This window comes from Fringilla coelebs (assembly GCF_963513975.1).
Source record: "Fringilla coelebs genome assembly, chromosome: 1".
NCBI lineage: Eukaryota > Metazoa > Chordata > Aves > Passeriformes > Fringillidae > Fringilla > Fringilla coelebs.
Genome location: NC_140028.1, coordinates 137,231,130 through 137,252,840, shown reverse-complemented (window position 1 = coordinate 137,252,840; position 21,711 = coordinate 137,231,130). Strand labels below are relative to the sequence as shown.

General features: G+C 35.2%; 1 protein-coding gene across 1 annotated transcript in view; it reads left to right on the top strand.

Moving 5' to 3' along the window:
- ODAD2 (outer dynein arm docking complex subunit 2) overlaps window positions 1-21,711 on the top strand; it is a gene marked incomplete at both ends in the record, with an annotated part of 61,858 nt that overhangs the window by 23,974 nt on the left and 16,173 nt on the right. The window contains 3 exons of the mRNA XM_084213241.1: window positions 5,321-5,435; window positions 16,358-16,546; window positions 17,133-17,354. Of these exons, the coding sequence (XP_084069367.1) occupies window positions 5,321-5,435; window positions 16,358-16,546; window positions 17,133-17,354 (526 nt within the window). The remainder of the gene's footprint in view (window positions 1-5,320; window positions 5,436-16,357; window positions 16,547-17,132; window positions 17,355-21,711) is intronic.

The window sequence follows — 21,711 nt, the reverse complement described above, 5'->3', positions numbered from 1 at the left end:
GTGCAGACAGGCTCTGTTTACAGTGTAACTTTTTTTAGATTGGCATTATAGGAACTTTTAAAATTATTATGATTTTCCTGGATTCTGCTATCATTGATTTTCATATGTTGAAAACTTTAGGCCCTCATAAGAATTGAGAATTTTCGGATATATTTTACATTTCATTAGCTGCAAGTGTGTTTAACAAAGTGTGTCTTAGAGACCAAATATTCAGTTTAGCAGTCTTCTTCTTTGAATGTGCTTATCCTTGCAGCAGTAGGTATGTGAAGACCATACAGACTAAGAGTGGAGCTCACATAATTTCTGTAAATGATTCAGATATATAAGGAAGAGGTTGTGATTAATATAAGAAATGAAACATCATTATGGACTAGAAAAAGCTGAGAATATTCTATGATGCAGTACAGTTAAATTCTGAGGGAAAGACTGTGTTGTTATTTTATGTTACATGGAAGAATCTTGCACTGACAAAGAGAGACTAATAGATAGGCATAGGTCAATGTACATCTTCTACATGTATTTTAAATAATTTATTTCTGCCATGTTTCCTCATTGACACTGTGGCTCTTACAACTACTGAATGGAAGGTATGCTAGTGTTACTTTTCTGCACCAATCCTTTACTTCAGGGCAACTTGAAGGAATTACATGATTCTTACTGACTCTATTGAGCTATTTAAAATAAAAAACCAGCAGCCAGCTTCTCTCACAGCCAAAACCAATTTGACTTATCTACAAAACCCAGCAGAATTATTTGACTGAACTTCCTTACGCTATGTAGACAGGATGAAGCTGTTCTCCATGCTTGGTCTGCTGTACCACCACTGACAGAGATGTTGCTGTTTGTTTTTTTAATGTTTATTTATGTTTCTGAGGAACTTTTTATAAGTTACTAATTTTTTTAACTAAAAAAAAAAAGGACTAGTGCTTATTCTTTAACTGACTCTAGATTTTCCTTTGCCCTTTCCATTTGAAAATCCATAGACTGCATTGGTGGCACTCAAGACTAAGGATTATTTTAGCCAAGCCAATGGAGTTTGAGTCATTGGTATATAATACTATTTATCAAAGCAGTCAGCAGCAACCAGTGAAAGTTTTAAGAAAAATGCTAAATGGTGGTTTCAAAAAAGATGAGATTACATTCTGATAGAATTAAACCCTGTAATCTTACCAGTGAGCACAATACAGAGTCAGTATAACTTTGTTTATTTACATTTGTATTTGTGGTCTAAATTGGCAGGCAATTAAACTGAAGTTCTCAAAGTTCTGGTAAGTAGCATTTTAGCAGAGAAAGATGATAGATATGACAAACAGATGTCTATGCTTTGTGTACATGTGTGTGTTTAAGCAATTCATGTTGACATTTCTACTGGAAATGTTCAATATTAAGTTTTAACTTGAAGAGAGGTACTATTTCAGATTAACAGTTTTGCTAATTTCAGATATATTTAAAAAAGCAAAGTAAATTTCTAGAATTGCAAGCCACATCTTGCTCATAATGTTCAATGGTATAATGATAATGAGATTTTTAAATAATGTGAAAAGTCTTCATTAGGCAACTTTTGTCTGTGAACACAGAACAAAAGTAATTTTAAAAAATTATCTTAAATTGACCAATCTGCAGTGGTCAAGTAGAAAGTACCAATCCACTGTAACCTAAAAATTGCAGTAATCTCTGAATGTGTTTAATTGCATTAAAATTATTTGCCCATAAGACTGATTCTATGTACACCATACATATATTCCATGTTGGAAGCAGGAAGATGTTTTCGTCCTACACCTTGCAGCTGCCTTTTGGTAGGAGTGATGATGCCAGCTGAAAATATCCCTTCACCTCTGCTCTGATCATGTCTGGCCAGCCCAGGAACACATGACAGGAGTGCCTCTTCAGCCAGTTCTAACTGCCATTGCAATTTCTTTTGGTTATTTTGAGGAGAAGAATAATATTCTAAATTATATCATTATCCTTATATAGTATATAATCACTATATTATATAATCACTTTATTATAAATTAAAATTCTGAGTTATATCTAGTCTCAATTATATCAGTGATCAAACAAGATCAGTCTGTGACAGAGAGCTTTGAACTAGAGGAGGTGGCCCAGTTCTATTGTGAGATGCCTTGGCAATGCTAAGGAATAGAGGCACAGCAGTTCAGGACCTGGGCTCTTGCTTTTGAACTCCACATAGTCTTTTATTGTTATGTATTTACCAAGTGGCTTGTAATAAAGTTTACATTTCTACTGTGAGTGAGTTTCATGCCTGTTAGGATTTTGACTATTAATAGTGTTCTGTACATTAAATACACTACATACATACATACATGCATACAAACAAAAGCATATCAACTATTCAATAAAGCTTTTGAATATTAAAATAATAAATATTTAGACTTTTGAATCAATACAAATATTGTATTATTGCAGCTTTTATGAGGTTCCATTCAGCTTTCAAATAAAATGTTTTGCATTTTTATTAAAAAGCCTGTCTTTTAACAGTCCCATGAGTGGTTGCTTGCTCCAAATTTTAGTGTAGTTTAATTTTATCAACAGAATATCAACAAATTATTATAATATACTTTACTTAAGTGACTGAAGCCACAGAGTGAATAATGTACTAACTATGGATGAATACAGAATTGAATGCCAACCAAAGTAAATTTTATGTTACTTTTGCTTGTATTTATTGTGGTAAGAAGCTTTATTACTTCATCCTGCTAACAATATTATAATACATTGTGGGAAGAAAATTAGGTACAAAAACTATATAAGAAAGCAAATCATAATGTTGTTTAGCATTATGCCATCAAAGCTAGAATTTTCAAGATTACAGGTCTATTTTCCTCTCTCTTTCTTTGCTTTTGTAAAGAAAACTGAATGTGTATTTTTTGTCAGCTTCAAAAAGGAGTTTTTACATAGGAAGGAAGTTAATGTCTAAGCACTTTTATAGAGGAAACATTTTTCAGGACCATTTATTTTAGTGTTCTCTTTGCTGTAAAGGCAAATGCACTCATTCAGCACCCATTTGCTTCATCTGCTGGAGTGTGTAGTGAAACCATAGGAAGATTAAAAAAATTGAATTTTTTAGCACTGCTTTCTAGATTGGCAAATGTATGTTCTCAGGAAAATGAAAATAAGGATTGTTCTTGCATGGTGATTACGCAGTTACAATTCTTCCAGAGTGAGAATTCAAGAGCGTCATTCCTGTATGTAGAGGCATTTTTATTTGTGTTAATCCACTGTAACTGCCAGTAATCATTGATGAATAATGTGATTTGGATGTTTTTTTTGTTTTGCTTCTACTGTTTCCTAGTTTAATTTTATGCATGTTGAATGTTCAGAGAACTATACTTTCACATAGTCTGAGCTGGGTTCTGTTGATCTCAGACAACTGGTCTTTCCAGCCTTTAAGCAGAAAGCAATACTCTTCTTCAGCAAATTAGTGATAGAGGGAGGCTAGCTTACCTTGAAATACTGAAGACCAGAAAACTGAAAAGAAAATGAAAGTAAACCTCCAATTGAAAAGGAAGCTTTAAAATAAATAGAAAGGAAAGACAAATCAGCCTAGAGGTTGTTTTTTTTAAGTGTGGTGGAAAAATCTGAGCTCAGTGTTTGGCTCCTATCTCTTGATTTTTATATACTTGTTGGAGCTGGGTCATTTATATTTAGGCCCTCTTGGGAGGAAGTACCTCATGTTGGTAAATGATCAGTACTCTGCTTGACTTGAGGAAAGATTCATGAGTTCTTCTTAATTAATTCCAATATAGGAAAAAATTCCTTGTACTTTCTGAAATGACAGGAGAGTAATGTAAAAATTGCTTAAAAGTCTTTGGGGTTTGGAGGGACTTAAAAGTTTGTTTAGAAAGTTTTACTTAAGTCATCATTACTATGTCAGAATATACGTGTAATTGTGTAGTTTATGCTCCTATTGTTTTATTTTGTTGTGTTAAGACTTCTGAATTTGTCCTTTGATGCTTTTCTTGCAACTGATTTGGAGCTGAGTGAGTAAAATAAACTATACTGAAACTGGCAGATCTTAAAAAACTTAAGGTTTTTTAGCTTAACCATAGTTTTGTTCAAAAAGTATTATTTTGAAAAACATAGTTGTTTAAACAGTTTGCATAAAAATGTTATTAATAAAGTCCTTGCTTATTTTAGACAGACTTCATGTCCTTATTTATTTTTTCTGCTTCAAATGATGATAGAATTACACACAAAGTTAATTTTATAGTTAGTTTTAAAATTTCCTGGCAAAGCATATGTAGTGAACACAAATGAGATGCTTTACCTGATGTTCTTAAGCTCTCTTAAAAATGTGTTTTGAATTCTCTTGCATTTACAATTAAAGCTAGAAACACGTTATATGCAATGGATTTTTTTACTTTTGAGGTTAGACAATGAAGGTGTGCTTGCTTCTCTTCAACTTCAGCACATCTGCTTTGAGTTTAACACAGGTTTTTGAAAAAAGGCATGTTGGTAAAGGCTAGAGTCTGACCTTCCCTTCCATTTAGGGTATTTGTTGGAACCTAATGTGAAGTTATGATCCCCAAGCCTGATCGATACGTAAACATAACCCAGATGGTGTAGAGATGATTCTGATGCTAATTCATTTCTCAGATAGTCATGAAGATACTTTGATTATAGTATGTTTAAATAGTTATAACATAGTGCTCAGTGTTGGTCTTGTTAGGAAGGAACATATGGGAAACAAGTTACACATTATTCATGCCCAACAAAGGATGCTCTGTAGTGTGACCATTTTAATTTCTAATGCTTGATTAGAAACATAGTTTTTTAAAATATGTCATAGAGCAAGGTAAATACATTAAGCATAGACTGAATAAAAAGTTAAGTACATAGTTTTGGGCATAAATATTTGTTTTGGAAAGTATTTGTTACTATATGAAAGAAGCCAGTATGCTCAAACTCAGATTTCACTTTGCATGTAGATCATTAAAAAGTCACATGCTTGTTTTCACATTTATGAGTTCTGGTTATAATGTAGCTTACTTTATCTTCTGTAAGTACTCTGAATGACAGTGCTGAAAAAAATAAACAACATTAATGAGATTTAGTTAGAAAACATTCTGTCTTTACATCAGTTATTGGCACCCATCTGTTATAGCGGGCACTGTTTGTTGAGTATGTTGATGGCGATTAGCTGACAATAAAACACAAGCACTTGCATAAAGCAAAACAGTATGTCAGAATCATGCCAGTGTTTCTTAGAGCAGTGTTCCAAACAAACTGATATAATTTGAGATTCAACATTGTATACTCCATAATTAATGTTCCGTTTTTTGGTCTGTTTCTGCAATAGGATAATTGACAGTCTAGATGGAGTCCGCTTGCTATGGTCATTGTTGAAAAATCCTAACCCAGATGTTCAAGCAACTGCAGCTTGGGCTCTTTGTCCTTGTATTGAAAATGCTAAGGTAAGAAAGTATTTAAGATAACAATTTTGTTATATATGTAGTCATATAATTTTTATATTTGGATAATTTCCAGCAATACCTTGCTGTTTGCTACTTACACTCTCTTTATTTTATTCTGTTAACTGATTAAAAAACATGTGTATTTACTTTTCAAAAGTGGATAGTCCTCCATTTAGCACCCATTATATAATCTGCTTTGCCTTTACAGTGTTTTCTGTATTGACAAATATATTTTAGTAACTTATCAGTACCTAAGCTTACTGTTCCCAATAAAGCATGATGAAAATCTGACAATGCTGAAAACAGAAAGCTTCTACTCACAGGCTGGGAATAGCATGGGTAGTTCTAGTTGTTCTCCACTGTGGTCTACTTCAGCTGTGTTCTCAAGAGACCATCATTTGGTTTTAGGGCATATTTTAGACTCGGTGCCAATGTAATCTTCAGGTTTTCTGCTCAGACTGCCAACAAAAAGTGCCAGTTGTGAATAGTGGTGGTTGTGCAGGTCAGTTGTGTACAGAAGACTGAGCTATTCATTTATTTCATGTCAGCTTCCAAATAGAGATAAAATTGTGAGCATAAGCTGCAAGTCATCTCTCTGAATTCTTAGCATTGACATATGATAAAATAAATGGGCAAGGTTTTCTTTCCCATTAGAAGTTTCCTAGAGTACTAACTTTATACCTTAATCCTTGTACAGTACTAGCTTCCATTTCTGATTTACCTCTATATTTAATGCAATATTTGCATCTTTTCTCTACTATATGAGAAATATATATCCTTCTACACAGGACTGGAGATTCTGACTATGTAAAGAATAGTAATTCCTTCAAAGTGCAAGATATCTGTGGCATCCTTTTCAGGCACTTTCCTGTTTGGGATTGAGCACTGTGTGGCTGCTGTTAATTTATGTAGATGATTCAATGATAAAGATATATAGATGTAGAGAATGTGGATATATATTGAGAAAATTTGGTGTTGTTTTTTATAACTCAAGCATTTCTTATTTCTTCCCAATGATTTCTACAATGGCAGCTTGCTTTTCATTTTTCACACATGCTGATTATTCTGAATTATCTTTTCATCTTTTTTTCTAAATGTGCACTCTAATGCAGTAAAGTTTTTTGTCGCCTAATGGTGCAGTCTAAACATCTCTCTTCTGTAAAGATATAAATATAACTGCCTCTCTCTTGAACAATATTGCTATAACTGAATGTTAAAATACTACTTGATCTCAGTACTGAGGTAATACTTCCTATGTGTAAGACTCTGCCACTAGAAGTGCCAGAGTAGGACTGCACATTGCTAGAACTTCCACTAAAAGCACTTTTTCAGAAACTAAGGGAATAGAGGACAACTACTGAAATTATTCATTACATGGATTTTTTTCTTCATTTTTACCCTGGGGTGTTTGATGAGTGCAAGCTATGTACACCCTTAGTGTAGCTATTCTCCTTTCATCTCTCTTGGCTGCCTGCCCTAATGCTAATCTGTGATCCCACAAAGAGTTCTTTGTGTGACACTGAGGCCAAGTGGCTCACTGAAACAAACCTACAATAATACCCTTTCCGCTGACACTGAATAGAGAGAAATATGTATAAAGCAGCAACTACAGCCACACTGAGGAAGTGCAGCAACTTTTTCTATCTAAAGAGAATTTGGGGTTTTTTTTGTTCAAAGTTAATATTATTCAAAAATTTACACAATCTTCCAAGGAGCAGTTTGGTTTATGCAGTGCTTGATTCAAAAGCAGTAGTAAGTACATGGCTTTAAAGGGTTATGTGTGTTCTGGCCTTTCTAAGCCTGTACTTGGGACTGCAAACTGTGTTCCAAATAGCTGTGAGAACGGAGTCCGCTTTCTTTTTGTCTTCTTTTGTGGAAGTTGTAATGGTTCTCTTCTGTGTTGTGGAGGTTCACAGATGAAATTGAATTTGTTAGTAGTATCATAAACGAATTTTTATAACAAGTTAATGCAGCATCCATTTTTCTGCACAGATATTTTCATTTTACTACCAACTGAAAGGTTATTTTCTGTATTTTAAAAATCTTAAAAGCTAATCAAACATTCTGATAGGGCAGTTATTTTGTAGTATGTGATTACATGTTTCTTTTTCATGCTTACTCTCACCATAATCTGTTTAAGAATACTTCCCATAGAATAGAATTTTATCAGTATGATGTAGGTAAGTGATATTGTTTGCTACAAAGGAATTAAAGGAATTATCTTAATAGAAGCAGATTCTTATTGATTAGTTCCTTACTTCCTAAAGGAAAAGTTACTACTGCAGGCATATTGCTAACAGCAAAGTGTAAGTGCACTGTCCAAGAAATACAAATGATTATGAAAAATGAGTAAGAGAAGTCTACTCAACTCTGTTGATGTTGGAACAGCAATATTTGGTTATGATGCTTCTTTGAAAAACAGTACTTGTAATGTTCTCCCAACATACATCAGCCCAAACATAAACATTTGGAGAAATTCTACAAAGATGTAATTTGGGCTATTATAAAAATCACCCAAATGCATTGTGCCAATAAAAGGAACACTGCCAGCTTGAGTCTGTATGTAAATTCCTATTTCCTCACAGAGGAACTTTCTACTAGAATCTTTAAATAAATTAAAAGAAAAAAAAGAAAAGGGAAAAGAGTTCTAGAGGTTATTTTCTGTCCTCATATTTAGTAGTGTTTTGGGTGCAAACATTAAAATGCAAATGGCAATATCAGGTATCATGTTTTTCTGTCCCATGTGCCTGCATATAAACTTTTAACTTTCAGTTTTAGCCTTGTTATAGCTACAACTGTGAGGCGTTCTCAAAGAACTTCATTAAGCCATCTATGTATAGAGTTGTCCTGGTTTCAGTTAGGGTAGAGTTAATTATTTCTCAGTAGCTGTTACAGTGCTGTGTTTTGTCAGTCAAAATAATTTAAGTAAAGAGTCATTGACTGGGGGTTTGAAAGGGAGAGAAAGTTACTCTGTTTTCTTAAAATTTATCTGTGGTATGACATCTCACCTTTTTCTGATATATTGTGGTTTCAATTCTACAGGAGACTATCATGGGTGTGACATCTAAAGTTGTCTATTTATTTCATAAGGGGAAAGACAATTCCCATGCTGACTCAAAAAAAAAACCCCAAAACTAAACCAGGTTTAAGAGGGAAGGGTCACAAAATGGGTATGTGTGAAAGACAAATAGTATTCAGTCCTGCAGCAGTATTATATAATGAGGAAGTCAGTTTTGCAGCCAACCAGCCTAGAGTTAACCTATGGATAGAAAATATGTTGCTGATGACCTATTCTTACATAGATTTTCCTTGTTATGGAACGTTTAACATAACCATATGTATAAAACCACAGAGAGCATTTCTTTTCTAAGAATAACAAAGAAATGTAGTTGAAGTTGGAAATTCTTCTAATATTTAAAAAATAGTAAAACCATTTGCTGTTTTAAATACATTAAGATGCTTTGATTGCGCATTTTACTAATTTAAAACTATAGAGTATAAAGATAATTGTGCTCCATACTGCAGACTGTTGTTCCTTTGTTTTGCATTTTAAATATTTTAGTTAAGTACTACCAATACATTTTTGGTTTTGTACCATTCTTGGGTTAAGCCTTAAATGTCAGAATTCCCTGGTTGTGTATGTACAGCATTTTCCAGTTTCTTTGTTTGCCTTGCTGTGCTTCTTGCAATTTTACACAGAAACCTTGGTTCAAAATTAGTACTCTTACTGCTCTCTTTCCATTTTTCTATTTGTTTTCTCTAGACATTAGAATTTTTTACATCGGTCATACCTACTTCTCTGTATTTGCTCATTTTAAGCAGTTTTTACTCCCTGGTATCTGGATTTAGATCTTCCAAATTTTTAAGCATTTTTTATTAACCAAGCATCAAAAGCATACCATTAGAAAGACAAAAAGAAAATTTTTGCTTGCCTCTGAAGCCTTTCAGAGAACCAGGGTCCTCAGAGATGTAGGAAGTCGAGGAGTCCAGACCTGGCTTGGTGAATCCATAAAAGACTGCTGTGCTTGCAGGGCACTTACAGAACCAGCTCATGCAATGACTCTTGACACTGGCTGCCTTGTTTAGTGAACTGACTCTCACAAGTTATTTGGGCCTCCTGCAGACATGTTGGAGATCCTAAATGGATTGACATAAATTGCCCTGAGGTCTTTAATGTCTACAAATCTAGGAGTCCAGTTTCTGTAAAACCCACAACATGGAAGCTGGGAAGCAAAGGGTGTAGCCTGTATCTCCCTCACACAGGAGACTTGGGCCCTAAGTTCCAGGCAAAGCAGCTGCCTGAGAGCTTGGAGACCACAAGAAGCCAAAAAGCTTAGGAGCTCCTGGAGACCTGGATTTCCAGCTGTTTGGCAGCCCATCAGGCAAGAAGTCAAGGATTGTATGAAAACTAGAAGCCAAGGAGCCTGGCAGGCTGCTCATCAGCCATCTGGCTGACAAGAGAAAAGATGAAGAGACATGTTGGTTATTTAGCCTGCCTTTCTGCCTGGTTTCTGTCAAAACTTTTCAAGAAGTCATTGTGTTCTTATGGAAGGTTTTGATTCCATTCCATTAGCATTTTCTGATGGAATACTGTTCCACTGGAAAATATTTGACCAGCTTTTCTTGTAGCTTGGTTTATTAACAGCTACACATGCTGGTCAACAGCTTGTTGTGTAGCTTGTTTACTTTTAAATCTGATTCACTAATTGGATTTTGAAAATCTAGAAAAGATTTAAACCCCATCCTCCTCTAATTTTTTTTCCTCCCTTCTTTTTTTTTCCTTTTTGTCCATGTCATTTTTTTCCTGTCTTTATACTCTCACTTGCCACTGGGAGCTCTGTAGGTCTTAAAGCAAGAAAAGAGCATGGAGATCATTGTTTCATTTGCTACATAATATATACCAGAAGATTTCAAGCAATCATTTTGTCAAGCGATGAAACTTTTGACTGAACTAAAACATATTTTATACTTCATGCTGTTCAGATTCTCAGTGGTTTGTAACGATGAGTGGTACAACATGATATGATTGCCTTCTTATTTCCCACTTTATTTCTGGAACCATGCCAGACATGCAAAGACAAACAATAAATGTTTTAGCAACTTCTTCATTTGTGTTGTCACTGACTTGATTGTTTAACTACACCATCCTCAAAACATTCTAATATTGCTGTCTGCACTTCTACAATATTAAGTTACATATTTGTGATGACTATCTCATAAGCGTATTAATGATTATAAGAAGTCTGCTTAGACATGTTTGATTTCAATTAAATCCAAAACCAATTGAAATAATGTTTTTTCCCAGTTATTCTGTGTTATTTGTTTCTCATACATCCATTACTTAAATGTTCCTCAAAATAATCTAACATAATTGAGACAACTGTGGCATCAAAGGACTTTGATATTCATTGTTTCACTGCTTATGTGGGGACAAAAAAAGAGTATTTTGGCAATTACCCTGTACTGAACTTCAGGTATAATCTGCCAGACTGAAAAGTAAGGAAAACCGCAGACAGGACTACTAAAAGTTGCAGTAGTGACTAGGTAGACATTTTCTCCCTGACATTTTTAGAGAACCTGCATTGCATGCCTTCTTGGGTTGTATGCTTGGATAATTGACTTCACTTTGGTTGCTTGAAAGTGTCAAGAGCAATACAGTTGCTAAGTCTACGGTGATCAAATCCCTGAAGAGAGAGAAGAAATTCTGAAGAGGAATTCTACTCTAACAGCCTACAGAATAGAGTTTCAGCTATGTCAAAGCAACTCTGCTTTGTTTCTTGGCTTTAGTTGCTTCTTCAAGGTGAAGAGGACATGAAAATCCATGTTATTGTCTGCTGTTGTTTTCCCAACACATTGCATTTTCTCACAGAAGAAAAGTTGTGAGATGTAGGGAAGTAGTTTCATCTTACAAAAGCTTCTTAATCTGTTCTGCAACAGTGGAAGCCTCCATAACTGTAGAGACAGGACTAAAATTAGCCTTAAAATATAAAGTAATTTAATCAATATTATCATTGAGTTATTTAATAAGAAAAAATAATAGAAACTTTCTTATGTAAATTTTGTTTTCCTTTTTCACTAAGCAGCTGTAATATAGAAACTTCTTTCCATTTTTTAATTTTGAACTTTAAATTGGTTTGTGCCCTAGAATGAGAAGTTATTCAGTTGGGAATAGCAAATGGGAAGGAAAAGCTTCCTTCATTAAAGAAAATGTAGTTTAAAGGTGACTCTTGATAACTAAAGTTGTTTGCCCAGCCATACCATCACTTATTTGGGCAAAAGTGATTCAATTTGTCAAATTTGCTTTCACACCTTAAGCTTTTTAAGATGTCCTGCAAGTGAAATATTTCTTGTCTTTAGTGGAGAAATTTTGTCTTTCAAGTGGAGTATATTTAAAAGATAAACACAATGTATTTTTGTAATAACATGTTTAGCTTTAAATATTTCAAATAAAGAAAACAGTTTTCACTTTGGAAGAAATAAGAAAGAAATTATGTTATGAAAGAAGCCAGTAGTTCTTCTACAGTTCCTGTATGTCTCAACTTAAGGCTGATGAACTTTATTTTCTTACTGAAAATAAACACAAAAAACATAGAGTGTGACGGTGAGAAAATGCAAAAATCCCAAATGTTCTCCTTGTATAAGTACCACAAAGATCAAGTCCTGCAAATACCATAATAGTTTCTGCTCTTGATTAGAAAAACTGCAAAGCTGGTCTGTCTCACAGTATTTTTGTTCTTGGCTGAAGCCAGTATAGAAGTAAGTGAAAAGGGAAAGTTAACTGAATCTTGTTAATAGTCATGCAGGCCAGCAAGATACAAGTATGTAGTAAGAGTAGGGGGATGAGGCTTTTATTAACACAGCAGGTAATTTTTCTGGCCTCAGCATCTATGCCAGATAGGTGTGTTTTTACTGCTTCAGATTGCAAACTCCTCCTCTTGAATCCAATTTTAAAATAGTATTTCTCATACTTTCTGAGGATAAAAGCTTCACTCTCCACTACTTAGAAGATGTGGTCACATGAAGTCATGAAATATTCTGTTATCTCTTCCTTTCTTCCTTAGCCATTTGAAATGTAATTTAACAATCCACATTTTTTCATGTGTCACCTCAGATTACATGTTGCATTAAAAAGTATATTAATGATGAAGATATAAAATGAAGATATCTCCTGTTAAATCAGCATCTTCTTCCCCCTTTCAGTTTCTTTTTAACATTTTTATGACTTCTTTAGATGTCTTTGTGTTTGGCCTCTTACCTTGTTCAGCTCAGGAAATATTGTTAAAACAGATGCATTCAACTTATTGTTACCATGTGCAGGCAGATACAGGCAATAAAATTATCTGGTGTATTGATTTTCAGTGATTTTATCAATTTTTTCTCTATGAAGACAGTTTCTTAGGCTTTATTCTTAACATTTTTTCCTACCTAATCCTACCTGAATAGCCTTGTTAGGACAACCAATAAATAAGTTTTTGTTACAATTGCTAAGGAAGTGGAACATGTGGATAAAGTATAGTACAGATAAATATGAAAGCTAAACACACACCTATAGCTGGAAATTACCTTTGAGTTGCCCAAACCCTTTGAGTTGTCCAACAAAGTAACTAGTTTGTCAATTAATTTAAAGGTGAAATTTGAAGATTACATTTTTTGTAATTGAAACAGAAAGAAGTATTTCCAAAGACGTGTTATATATTCTTTTTTCTCTTGCGTTAATAAAAGCAGTGTAGATGAAAATGCCTGAGAGTATTTGAAAACTGAAATCACAGAAGTTGCTTCAACTGTGAGCAGTATCTGATCATTAATACAAAGAACATAGATTCAGAAGAATTCAGCTGTAGCCTCTGCAATTACAGGCGCAACTTCATATAAATTCTTTTTGAAATATTGGGGTATGGCAATTGAATAAAATAAATACACATATTTCAGTTTAGAAATATATTGTACAAAGCAAGTGTGTGGTTTTGCTTAAACAATACAAAAAACCATTGTCTTTGTTGTTTAAGTTTCTCCAAAAAAGAGAAATCTTGTACATAACATAATGGATTTTAAAGCTCTCATTTTGGTCCTTCTTTCCACTCATTGTTCTTCAAATTTCTTGCTGTTTTGATTTTCTCTTTGTCTTGCACAGACCACCAGACTACACCCACAATCACATTTGGGAAACTTCCCTGACATGTGGTTTCTGCAGTTTCCCTCTGCTTTTCATCACTGGTAGAAAGCTCTGTCCTTATGTTTACTTGGTTTCACAGATGATTATTGAAACTCTCTTCTTTTTCTTACTGCTGAATTGTTTATATGTTATTCCATGACTTTAGTGGGATGTACTCCAGTACAAAATGTGGAAAATATAAGCTTGTCAGGAGAGAAATTCAACAAATAGGGCTATAATCACCTGGAAAGAAAATATGTACAGGTAGAAAAATATAAAATGTTGGTATTGATTCATCAAGATGCTATAAAGGTTATTTTATCTCTTCACAGAAAATCTTTCAAAAGCAGGAATACGGAATCGTGTTCAGGGCCCTTTCAAATCTTTTGCCTTGTACTGTAGCATTTACCTGTTGAACAGAAGCCTTTCTCATCTGTTGAGGCAATATTTATGCGCAAGGTAATGCTGTAGTGATCTTCAAAGTTTGGAAGAAAATATAAAATATTTCATTTCCTTTTCTCCTCCCATGTCTGGTAATTGAACTTCTAGCCCTTGAATACATGTAGTAATAAATTTGTGTGTAGAAAGTTTTCTCAGTAACCCATTACATATCACCTTGAGTCAAGTATTAAAATTTCAAGACAAGCATGAAAACTGATTTGGACAAACAGTGTTTTAATTCTGGTGATTTTCTGTAGAGGCATTACATTGTGGTATGCATACACTAGCAATTATAGAGGAACATTGATGCTGATGCATCCATGGGAAACCCTCTGTAAGTCCACCTGCCTCTACATGCAGCTCACATGGTAATAGAGTGGCAGAGCATTGCCCCTCCTTCTCTTTCTCAGCTGCTTTTCTGAGCCACGGACCTGTACTGTGCTTCTTCTGTATTTAGGTTCTATTTTAATTTCTATAAGGACTTCTGTTACATGTTCATTTTGGGTGTTTTTAGGACTTTTGCATGAAGTTTACTTTTGGATGCTGCCCTTTTTCCGTGTGCTGTGGCTTCTGGTTTTTTACCCGTACGCAGTTTGGCTTTAAGCTCTCCCTTCCAGTCTCAAGATTTGTTCTGTCTGTGGCAAAAAATGTTTCGTTCCCAATGGGCCTGCCCACTGCCTTTGCTTTCTGTGAGAAGGAAACATCACAGCTAAGAGTTCTGTTTGACATTTAGTCTCAGAACTAAAAAAAGATGAAACTGCAGCATCTTATGAAATCTTCATTTACCAAGTCCATCATTTGATGGATTTTCTCAGCAAAGCTGACACAATACAGTTGGATGCTACTCTGTTCATAAATCAGCCCCCCAAAAGAAATAAATATAATCAAAACCATACTTGGTCTTTAGGGTCACTCCCTAGCCCTAGGAAAGTTCATATAATCCATGTTTGCACTTACATGAAGTCCACAGGTTTTAGGAGTGTCTAGTAGTTTTTATTCAAAATTCTCCTATTGGCCTGTTGAAAGAAACAAATAAAAGCAATTCCACTTACAGACCTTTCTTTCCATCCCTGTATATTTATCACCACCGAGGAGCACAAGCTGAAATTCATCCTATGAAGTTACTGACAGCCATTTGACTGCTTGACTCTTGTTTCAGTGTAATAACAGTTTGACACCAGATTGTCCAATGTCACCTTCAGATGTGCCACCATAGCATCACTTCAAGAAGTCTGTGCTTAGGAAATTTCTAAGTCAGAGATAATACTTTCATACTGAATAACCCTTAATGGATTTTCTTTTTTTCTTTGGATTTGCCTAACTTGTAAATTTTTTGAGACCCACTCCAGTCCTGCTCCAAGGACTTACAATTTCTCAACTGTACATGGTCTAAAAACAACTTTGATTCTGAACATGCCACCTGCTAATTTCATCTGATGATCCAAGTTCTTCTCCTAGAAGAAAGATTCTGGTGTGCCCTTTCCACTCTACTCAAAGTTCTGTATATCTATATCGCACTGCTCCTTCTTTTTCTTTTATTACCTTGAGTGTTCTAGTTTGTTAGTCATTCCTTCTGCAGAACAGTTCCCTAACACTGATTATTCTTGTTGGCTTTCTGTAAACCTTTTTTGATGTTATGATAACTTTTTGAAAAACAGACCAGATCTGTCCACTGTATTCAAGATCCAGGCACACTGTTTTCTATTTCATTTTTATCAGCAAACTTAGACATTTTTTCAGGGTAGTTTTTTTGTGCTTTATTCACATTTTACATTGATTTTTCATACTCTGAGGTACACCACGGTTCTCCCACAGTTGCTGTCATGGCTTGTGTAACTTTCCCTCTTAAATATTCCTGAATACTCATTGGCATTGATACAAGAAAATAATATTGTCATTCCTTTGTCTTAGCTGTCAGACTAAATGTAGGAAACAGGAGACACTTTGAGAGCCTAAAGTGTCTGTTGCTGTGTTAGATGCCCTGAGGTGTGCAAGGAGCCCATCTGGCCACTCTGATACTACTGATAAGTGAGACTTGCACCCTTCTAAAGTGACAGCTGGAGATTTTTATACCCTGCGGTATGAGAAATGATAGATACCTTTATTTAGGCATTGAATTTCTGCCTGTATGGTGGTATGTAAAACAGTCTAACTCTCATACGTCAATCAAAAGCGCTCCAAGTTCCAAATAACCATATTTCTTGGTGAAGCCAACACATCAATAGCTGCAGTTTTGAATAAATATGTCATGCCAATCTCTTTTTCAAACATTTGCATATAAATAATGCTTGAATATTTTAAAACTCTGTTTCTTTTGATTCTCATTTAGAATTCTGGGGAAATGGTTCGATCATTTGTTGGCGGCTTGGAACTGATAGTCAATTTGCTAAAATCAAATGATAAAGAAGTTTTAACAAGTGTATGTGCAGCCATTGCAAATATAGCTAAAGATCAAGAAAACTTAGCTGTTATGACAGATCATGGAGTTGTGCCTCTGTTGTCCAAGCTAGCAAACACAGTAAGTAACATTTAAAGATATCATAAAAAGCATTGGAATTTTTTACTTCAGACTGCATTATGCCCAACTGAAGGGTTATCACAAGAGCAGTAGACTTTGCAGAAGTTACAAGGGAGAGCTGTAGCATCGTTCCTCTGTGGCACAGATATTGGACATCAAAACAGTCTGTGTCTGCTACTAAAATTGGTTTGGAAGATGAGCTTCATTTTAATAGTTACTGTTGCAGAATATTGCTTTTGAGTGGTGCAGCTGCTATATGAGAAAAGCACAAAGGGTTGAGAAAACAATTAATCCAAACATGCAGAAGAATCTCGCTGATGGGGCTATATTTTACATTTTATTGCTATCTTATCTAATTTCCAGTCAGTCTAAAAGTACATTTGAAATAATATATAAACTCACAGCACTTGCTATAAAAAGAATATTAAGGGACTTTAATAGCTCTATGCCTTACAGCTCTCTCCAATTTTAATTGTACTGCAATTAAATTGGGATGCCTTAAAGATGTGTGGGGATACAATCCTGCTTTCCGATGAATTTTTTGTTGTGTGTTGACTTTAATTTGTTATGTTTTTACCTTCTTCAGAACGATAACAAGTTAAGACGTCACTTAGCAGAGGCCATTGCCCACTGTTGCATGTGGGGCAGCAACAGAGTTGCCTTTGGAGAGACCAAGGCTGTGGCTCCTTTAGCACGTTACTTGAAGTCAAAGGATCCATTAGTTCATAGAGCTACAGCTCTGGCTTTATATCAGCTTTCAGAGGATCCCAACAACTGTGTCACCATGCATGAAAATGGAGTGGTGAAGGTGAGGTGGAAGCTTTTTTCTTATTTGGCGCTGTGGAGAAGGCTTCCAAAATTGATTAATAGCACTGGGATTACAGATGTGTAGTTGGTTAGAAGTGTGTAATATCACAGGGTGGAAAACTTAAGAATTTGGGGTTTTAGACTATAGTAATAAATATGAAGCAAGATGGAGGTTTTAAGGTGGAGACAGGTTGTTCTTCTTTACTTTCTTCTTCCTTCTTCTTCATGGGTTTGGGTGGTATTTTGTAATTGGACAGAAAACAGAAAAGTCCACATTACGGGCTTTGAGAGATCACATATTGGGTTAAAAGGAAAAATAATCTAGGTGTCAATTCTTAATTGGATAGTTTAGCCTTAAAAGACCTTGTAGCAAGAGATACCATTTTGTGCCTTGCTGATGAAAGACTGCAGAATTCATGGTGGTGAGGCTGTAGCATTGATAAGAAACAATAAACACCTGAGTCTGAACGCAAGCCATCATTTGGAGTGCCTTCAATCCTGACCCCGACAGAGGTAGGAAAAACAAGCAGAGAATCCACAGCACTCTGTGCCATTGGATATCTTTGTTCAGTGCTTCACAGTAATAACAGAATGCCTGGGTGTTTCCATTCTTCTAGCCTCTCCAGTGAATGGTTGACTGAAAGCATACTTTGTAGTTATATAGAGGTTGTTATGTACAGGCTACTCCAGGACCAATCATATTTTTTCTAGGAAACTTATTTGGATTTGTTTGATTTATTTTTTTCATCTTTTATCAGATATCTGGTGTTTCAGTGATCATGCACAGTTGGATTAATGTTACAGCCTCTGTAGTTGTGACTGGATTGCCTAATTCCAGGTGTTCTTCAGCACATGTTCATGTGCTGTGTTCACATACAAAGAATGTGTGATGCTTCAGGGAAACATTTAGCCTGTGTGAATGACACAGTTGCTGAGTGCTTTAACAGTTGGTCAGAGACTTTCTCAAAGCATAGACTTTCTGACCATTCCCTATTCAATGTGTATATGCATGTTTTTGTCCAGGAAACCAGTAATAAAATTATAAACAGAAAATAATTCCAATCAGAGCGTTGTATTTCACATTTTGCTACTGCTTCAAACATTATTTGCACATCACAAAACAACAGAGAGCCAGTGTTGGATATTTTCACCTATTTGGAACTGCACCCAAAATACATTCAATTTTGTCAAGTGAGTCTATATGATAAAAATTTTGGAAAGTCACTGGTGTATGTCAGCTGCCATGTGAAATTCTGAGGAGACAAACAGGGATTTTGGAGGAAGTTTAGAAAGGCAGTTTATGAAGTTATTCTTTTATGTTTGGTTCCACAATCAATGTTCTTATGACCGGGAATGGAACAATGGTTATGACCTGTGACCGATGAATAAATGCTTTCTTTCTACCAAACACCAGAACCTATTTCCTCTTTCTCAAGTAAAAATTCATGGCTGTGCTGGAAAATAGATTTGCATTTCCAAAGATGCAGTAACATCAGTGCTGTAACAATGCAGTGACATGCGTTTGCATTTTTGAAGATGACATGGGGGACACAAGACAGCAAGAGAAATTGATAGACATCAGAGTAAGGAACAGGTATTAATTTGAACTCCAGATTGGAAACAGCCATCCAGAAACCAAGGAAGAAGAGAAATCCAGTGAGGGTTTGGCAGTTTACAGCTGAGATAAGCAGGAATATCAGGCAACATTCCTTATACTTGGAGTCTGTGACCAGAGAAGAGAGAAGAGAAGAGAAGAGAAGAGAAGAGAAGAGAAGAGAAGAGAAGAGAAGAGAAGAGAAGAGAAGAGAAGAGAAGAGAAGAGAAGAGAAGAGAAGAGAAGAGAAATAGGAAAGTTCACAGGCAGCTGAAAGCAGCACCAAGCCATCACCACTGTTTCCACTCATGGAAACACCAGAACATTTCCCTTAAAGCTATTGCAGAGAAACAGTGATGTCCACCTATATTTGCCTGCTGCTGAAACTTTAGAGCAATCAAGCTTGTTCATGAAAAACAAGTCTAACTGTGAACTAAAGAGTACAGCTTTGTTACAAGGGAGGCCCTTGTAAGACAAATTGTAAAAAGACTGGAGAGGAAATGGGAGACTAAGGAAGTGCAGTTACTTTAGTAGTGAAAAGATGAGTGTAAACATGTTTTAAAGGGGGAAGTAGAGTCAGTCATCAGAAGATGCCAAAAAGTATTTAAATCATTTTCCTACAGGCCATGTCAAGATAATACAATGCTACTCTGTGCTACAGTCACTCTTTTTCTTGCTGATGTTGGCAAGCTGTAGATTTGGATTGTTTCTGAAGTGAGGTAGTGAGGATGGGGGTGTAATAGGACAGGCACCCATGCAACTGCGCATAATATACCTTCTAAAAGGCTTCAGGTATTAAAAAATTCAAAGTATACACACATGAAAAACATGTAGCTAATTTCTCCTGATCATTCTTCTTTTGCAAATGAAGGAAAGTAAAAGATAATCTCTCATGGAAGTTAATTTCTGCTATTGCACAAGTGAATTTCTGACTTTGTAAGTGATACATAGAATTTGGTTTTGTGGATGATGGTGGTGGTGATGATGATGATTTCTGTGTAAAAAAGGCCTAGGAAGTTTGAATGGCTTCATCATCTACAGAGTTGAGGCCAGTCTTTTATTATGGTGCTAATGACACTCTGAGAAGTCTCTGAGGAGATTATTAAAGTAATGAAAAAAGTAAGAACAAGAGAAAATAAGCAGCCAAAGTCAGGCTGTGGAAGAACAAAATTAATCAAATTAGTAATTAATCTTAACTTTAAATGTTTACACAGTACACGTGCCAAAGAGAAATAGTCATCCCAATTCTTGTAATAATCAAGGAAGAAGAATAGTTTTTACTGTTTCATCCCTTTTAATATGGACATTTATGCAAAGATAAGGCACCTTGGTTTCTACAGGCAATATTTTCTGGGCTCCTTTGGCTGTAATGACAGTGCAGGTTCAAAGGTTAGAGCTGCACATCTATGCTGTAGGTATCTATGTTTAATGGGGTGAATCCCATCCAAGGCAGTGGAGAACTTTTAAAAATGAGCATACAGTTCATTTCATTGTTCGATAGAAATGACAGAATTCTGAATAATAGTGCAATAAGAAAGAGCTATTAAAAATATTAATTTTTCTTTTCCTAGAAGAATACAGATGAGTTGAATTTATATGCTATGATGGTGATGAAACTCAATCTGCCCAGTCGTAACTGAAGCACACTTTGAGTATGATCTAATAATGCCAGATGTTTTAAATTAGTGGATCTAACTAACTTGAATCCAAGGATTTTGAAAGAGATCTTTGGAGTATTAAGGATGGATTCCTTTCATCTAACTTTGGCCACTTTTAGGTATGGAGTTTTAAGTAGTCTAAACTAAGACACCTTCTGTAGGCAATGGAAAGAGAGAGACACCTGCAGACTTATCCTAGCTGAAAATAAATGCCCAAGATATCTTCAAGGAATAGACTCATGAAAGTGCCTCATTTTCTCCACTGAATGTAGAAAGAACCTAGGTGACTAGCTCAGACTAAACAGCTAGCTTTCAGACAGCTGAATTTAAATTAATATCCTCCTGGATGTTGATTTTCAGCAAGCTTGTGGTACAGGGGAGGTTGTAGGGCTGGAAGAGAGGTAATATGCCAATATTTTAAAAGGCCAAATAAGATTATAGTCTGGTAAACTGGACACCATTCTCATGTGACAGAGTTGTAGGTCCATACGTTATAATACTGGAAGGATCATTTTAATGACTGAGTCTGACTAGCCTTGCTCATGCAAACCAGAGACATTGCTTCATTTTTTTTCTGTTTGGAATAGAGTATATCTTTTAGAAAAACACTGACTCTTTACTTAAAAAATTCCAGCAATGGAAAATCCACCAGAGACATCATAACTCGTTCCAGTAGTTAAATACCTTCCCCATAAAAACATTTGCACCTTATTTGTAGCCTAAGGTTTGTCTAGCTTTATCTTATGCAATTACATGTATGATACTTTTGCTTGGTAAACTGAGAAGCCCTACATAACTTCTCATATACATTCTTATTGAAAAAATTAAATTGCTTGTCTCATTGTCATATTTTTAATTAACTAGGCAAGTATAACCGCTGATGGAATTCCTATCTTCTTAATTCTTTAACTATATTTGTGTGTCAGTTCTGAATTTTTAATTTTTGAATTTCCTTTTTGGACTGAATTGCAACATACTTCAGAACAAAATTCAGTATTGTAGTCATATCTGTATGAATACTTAAATCAGGTAAAATAACTTCCCTCTTTCTATGTAAGCTCTGCTTGAACATCAGAGATTTTCATTATTCTCTTTGGCCACAGTAT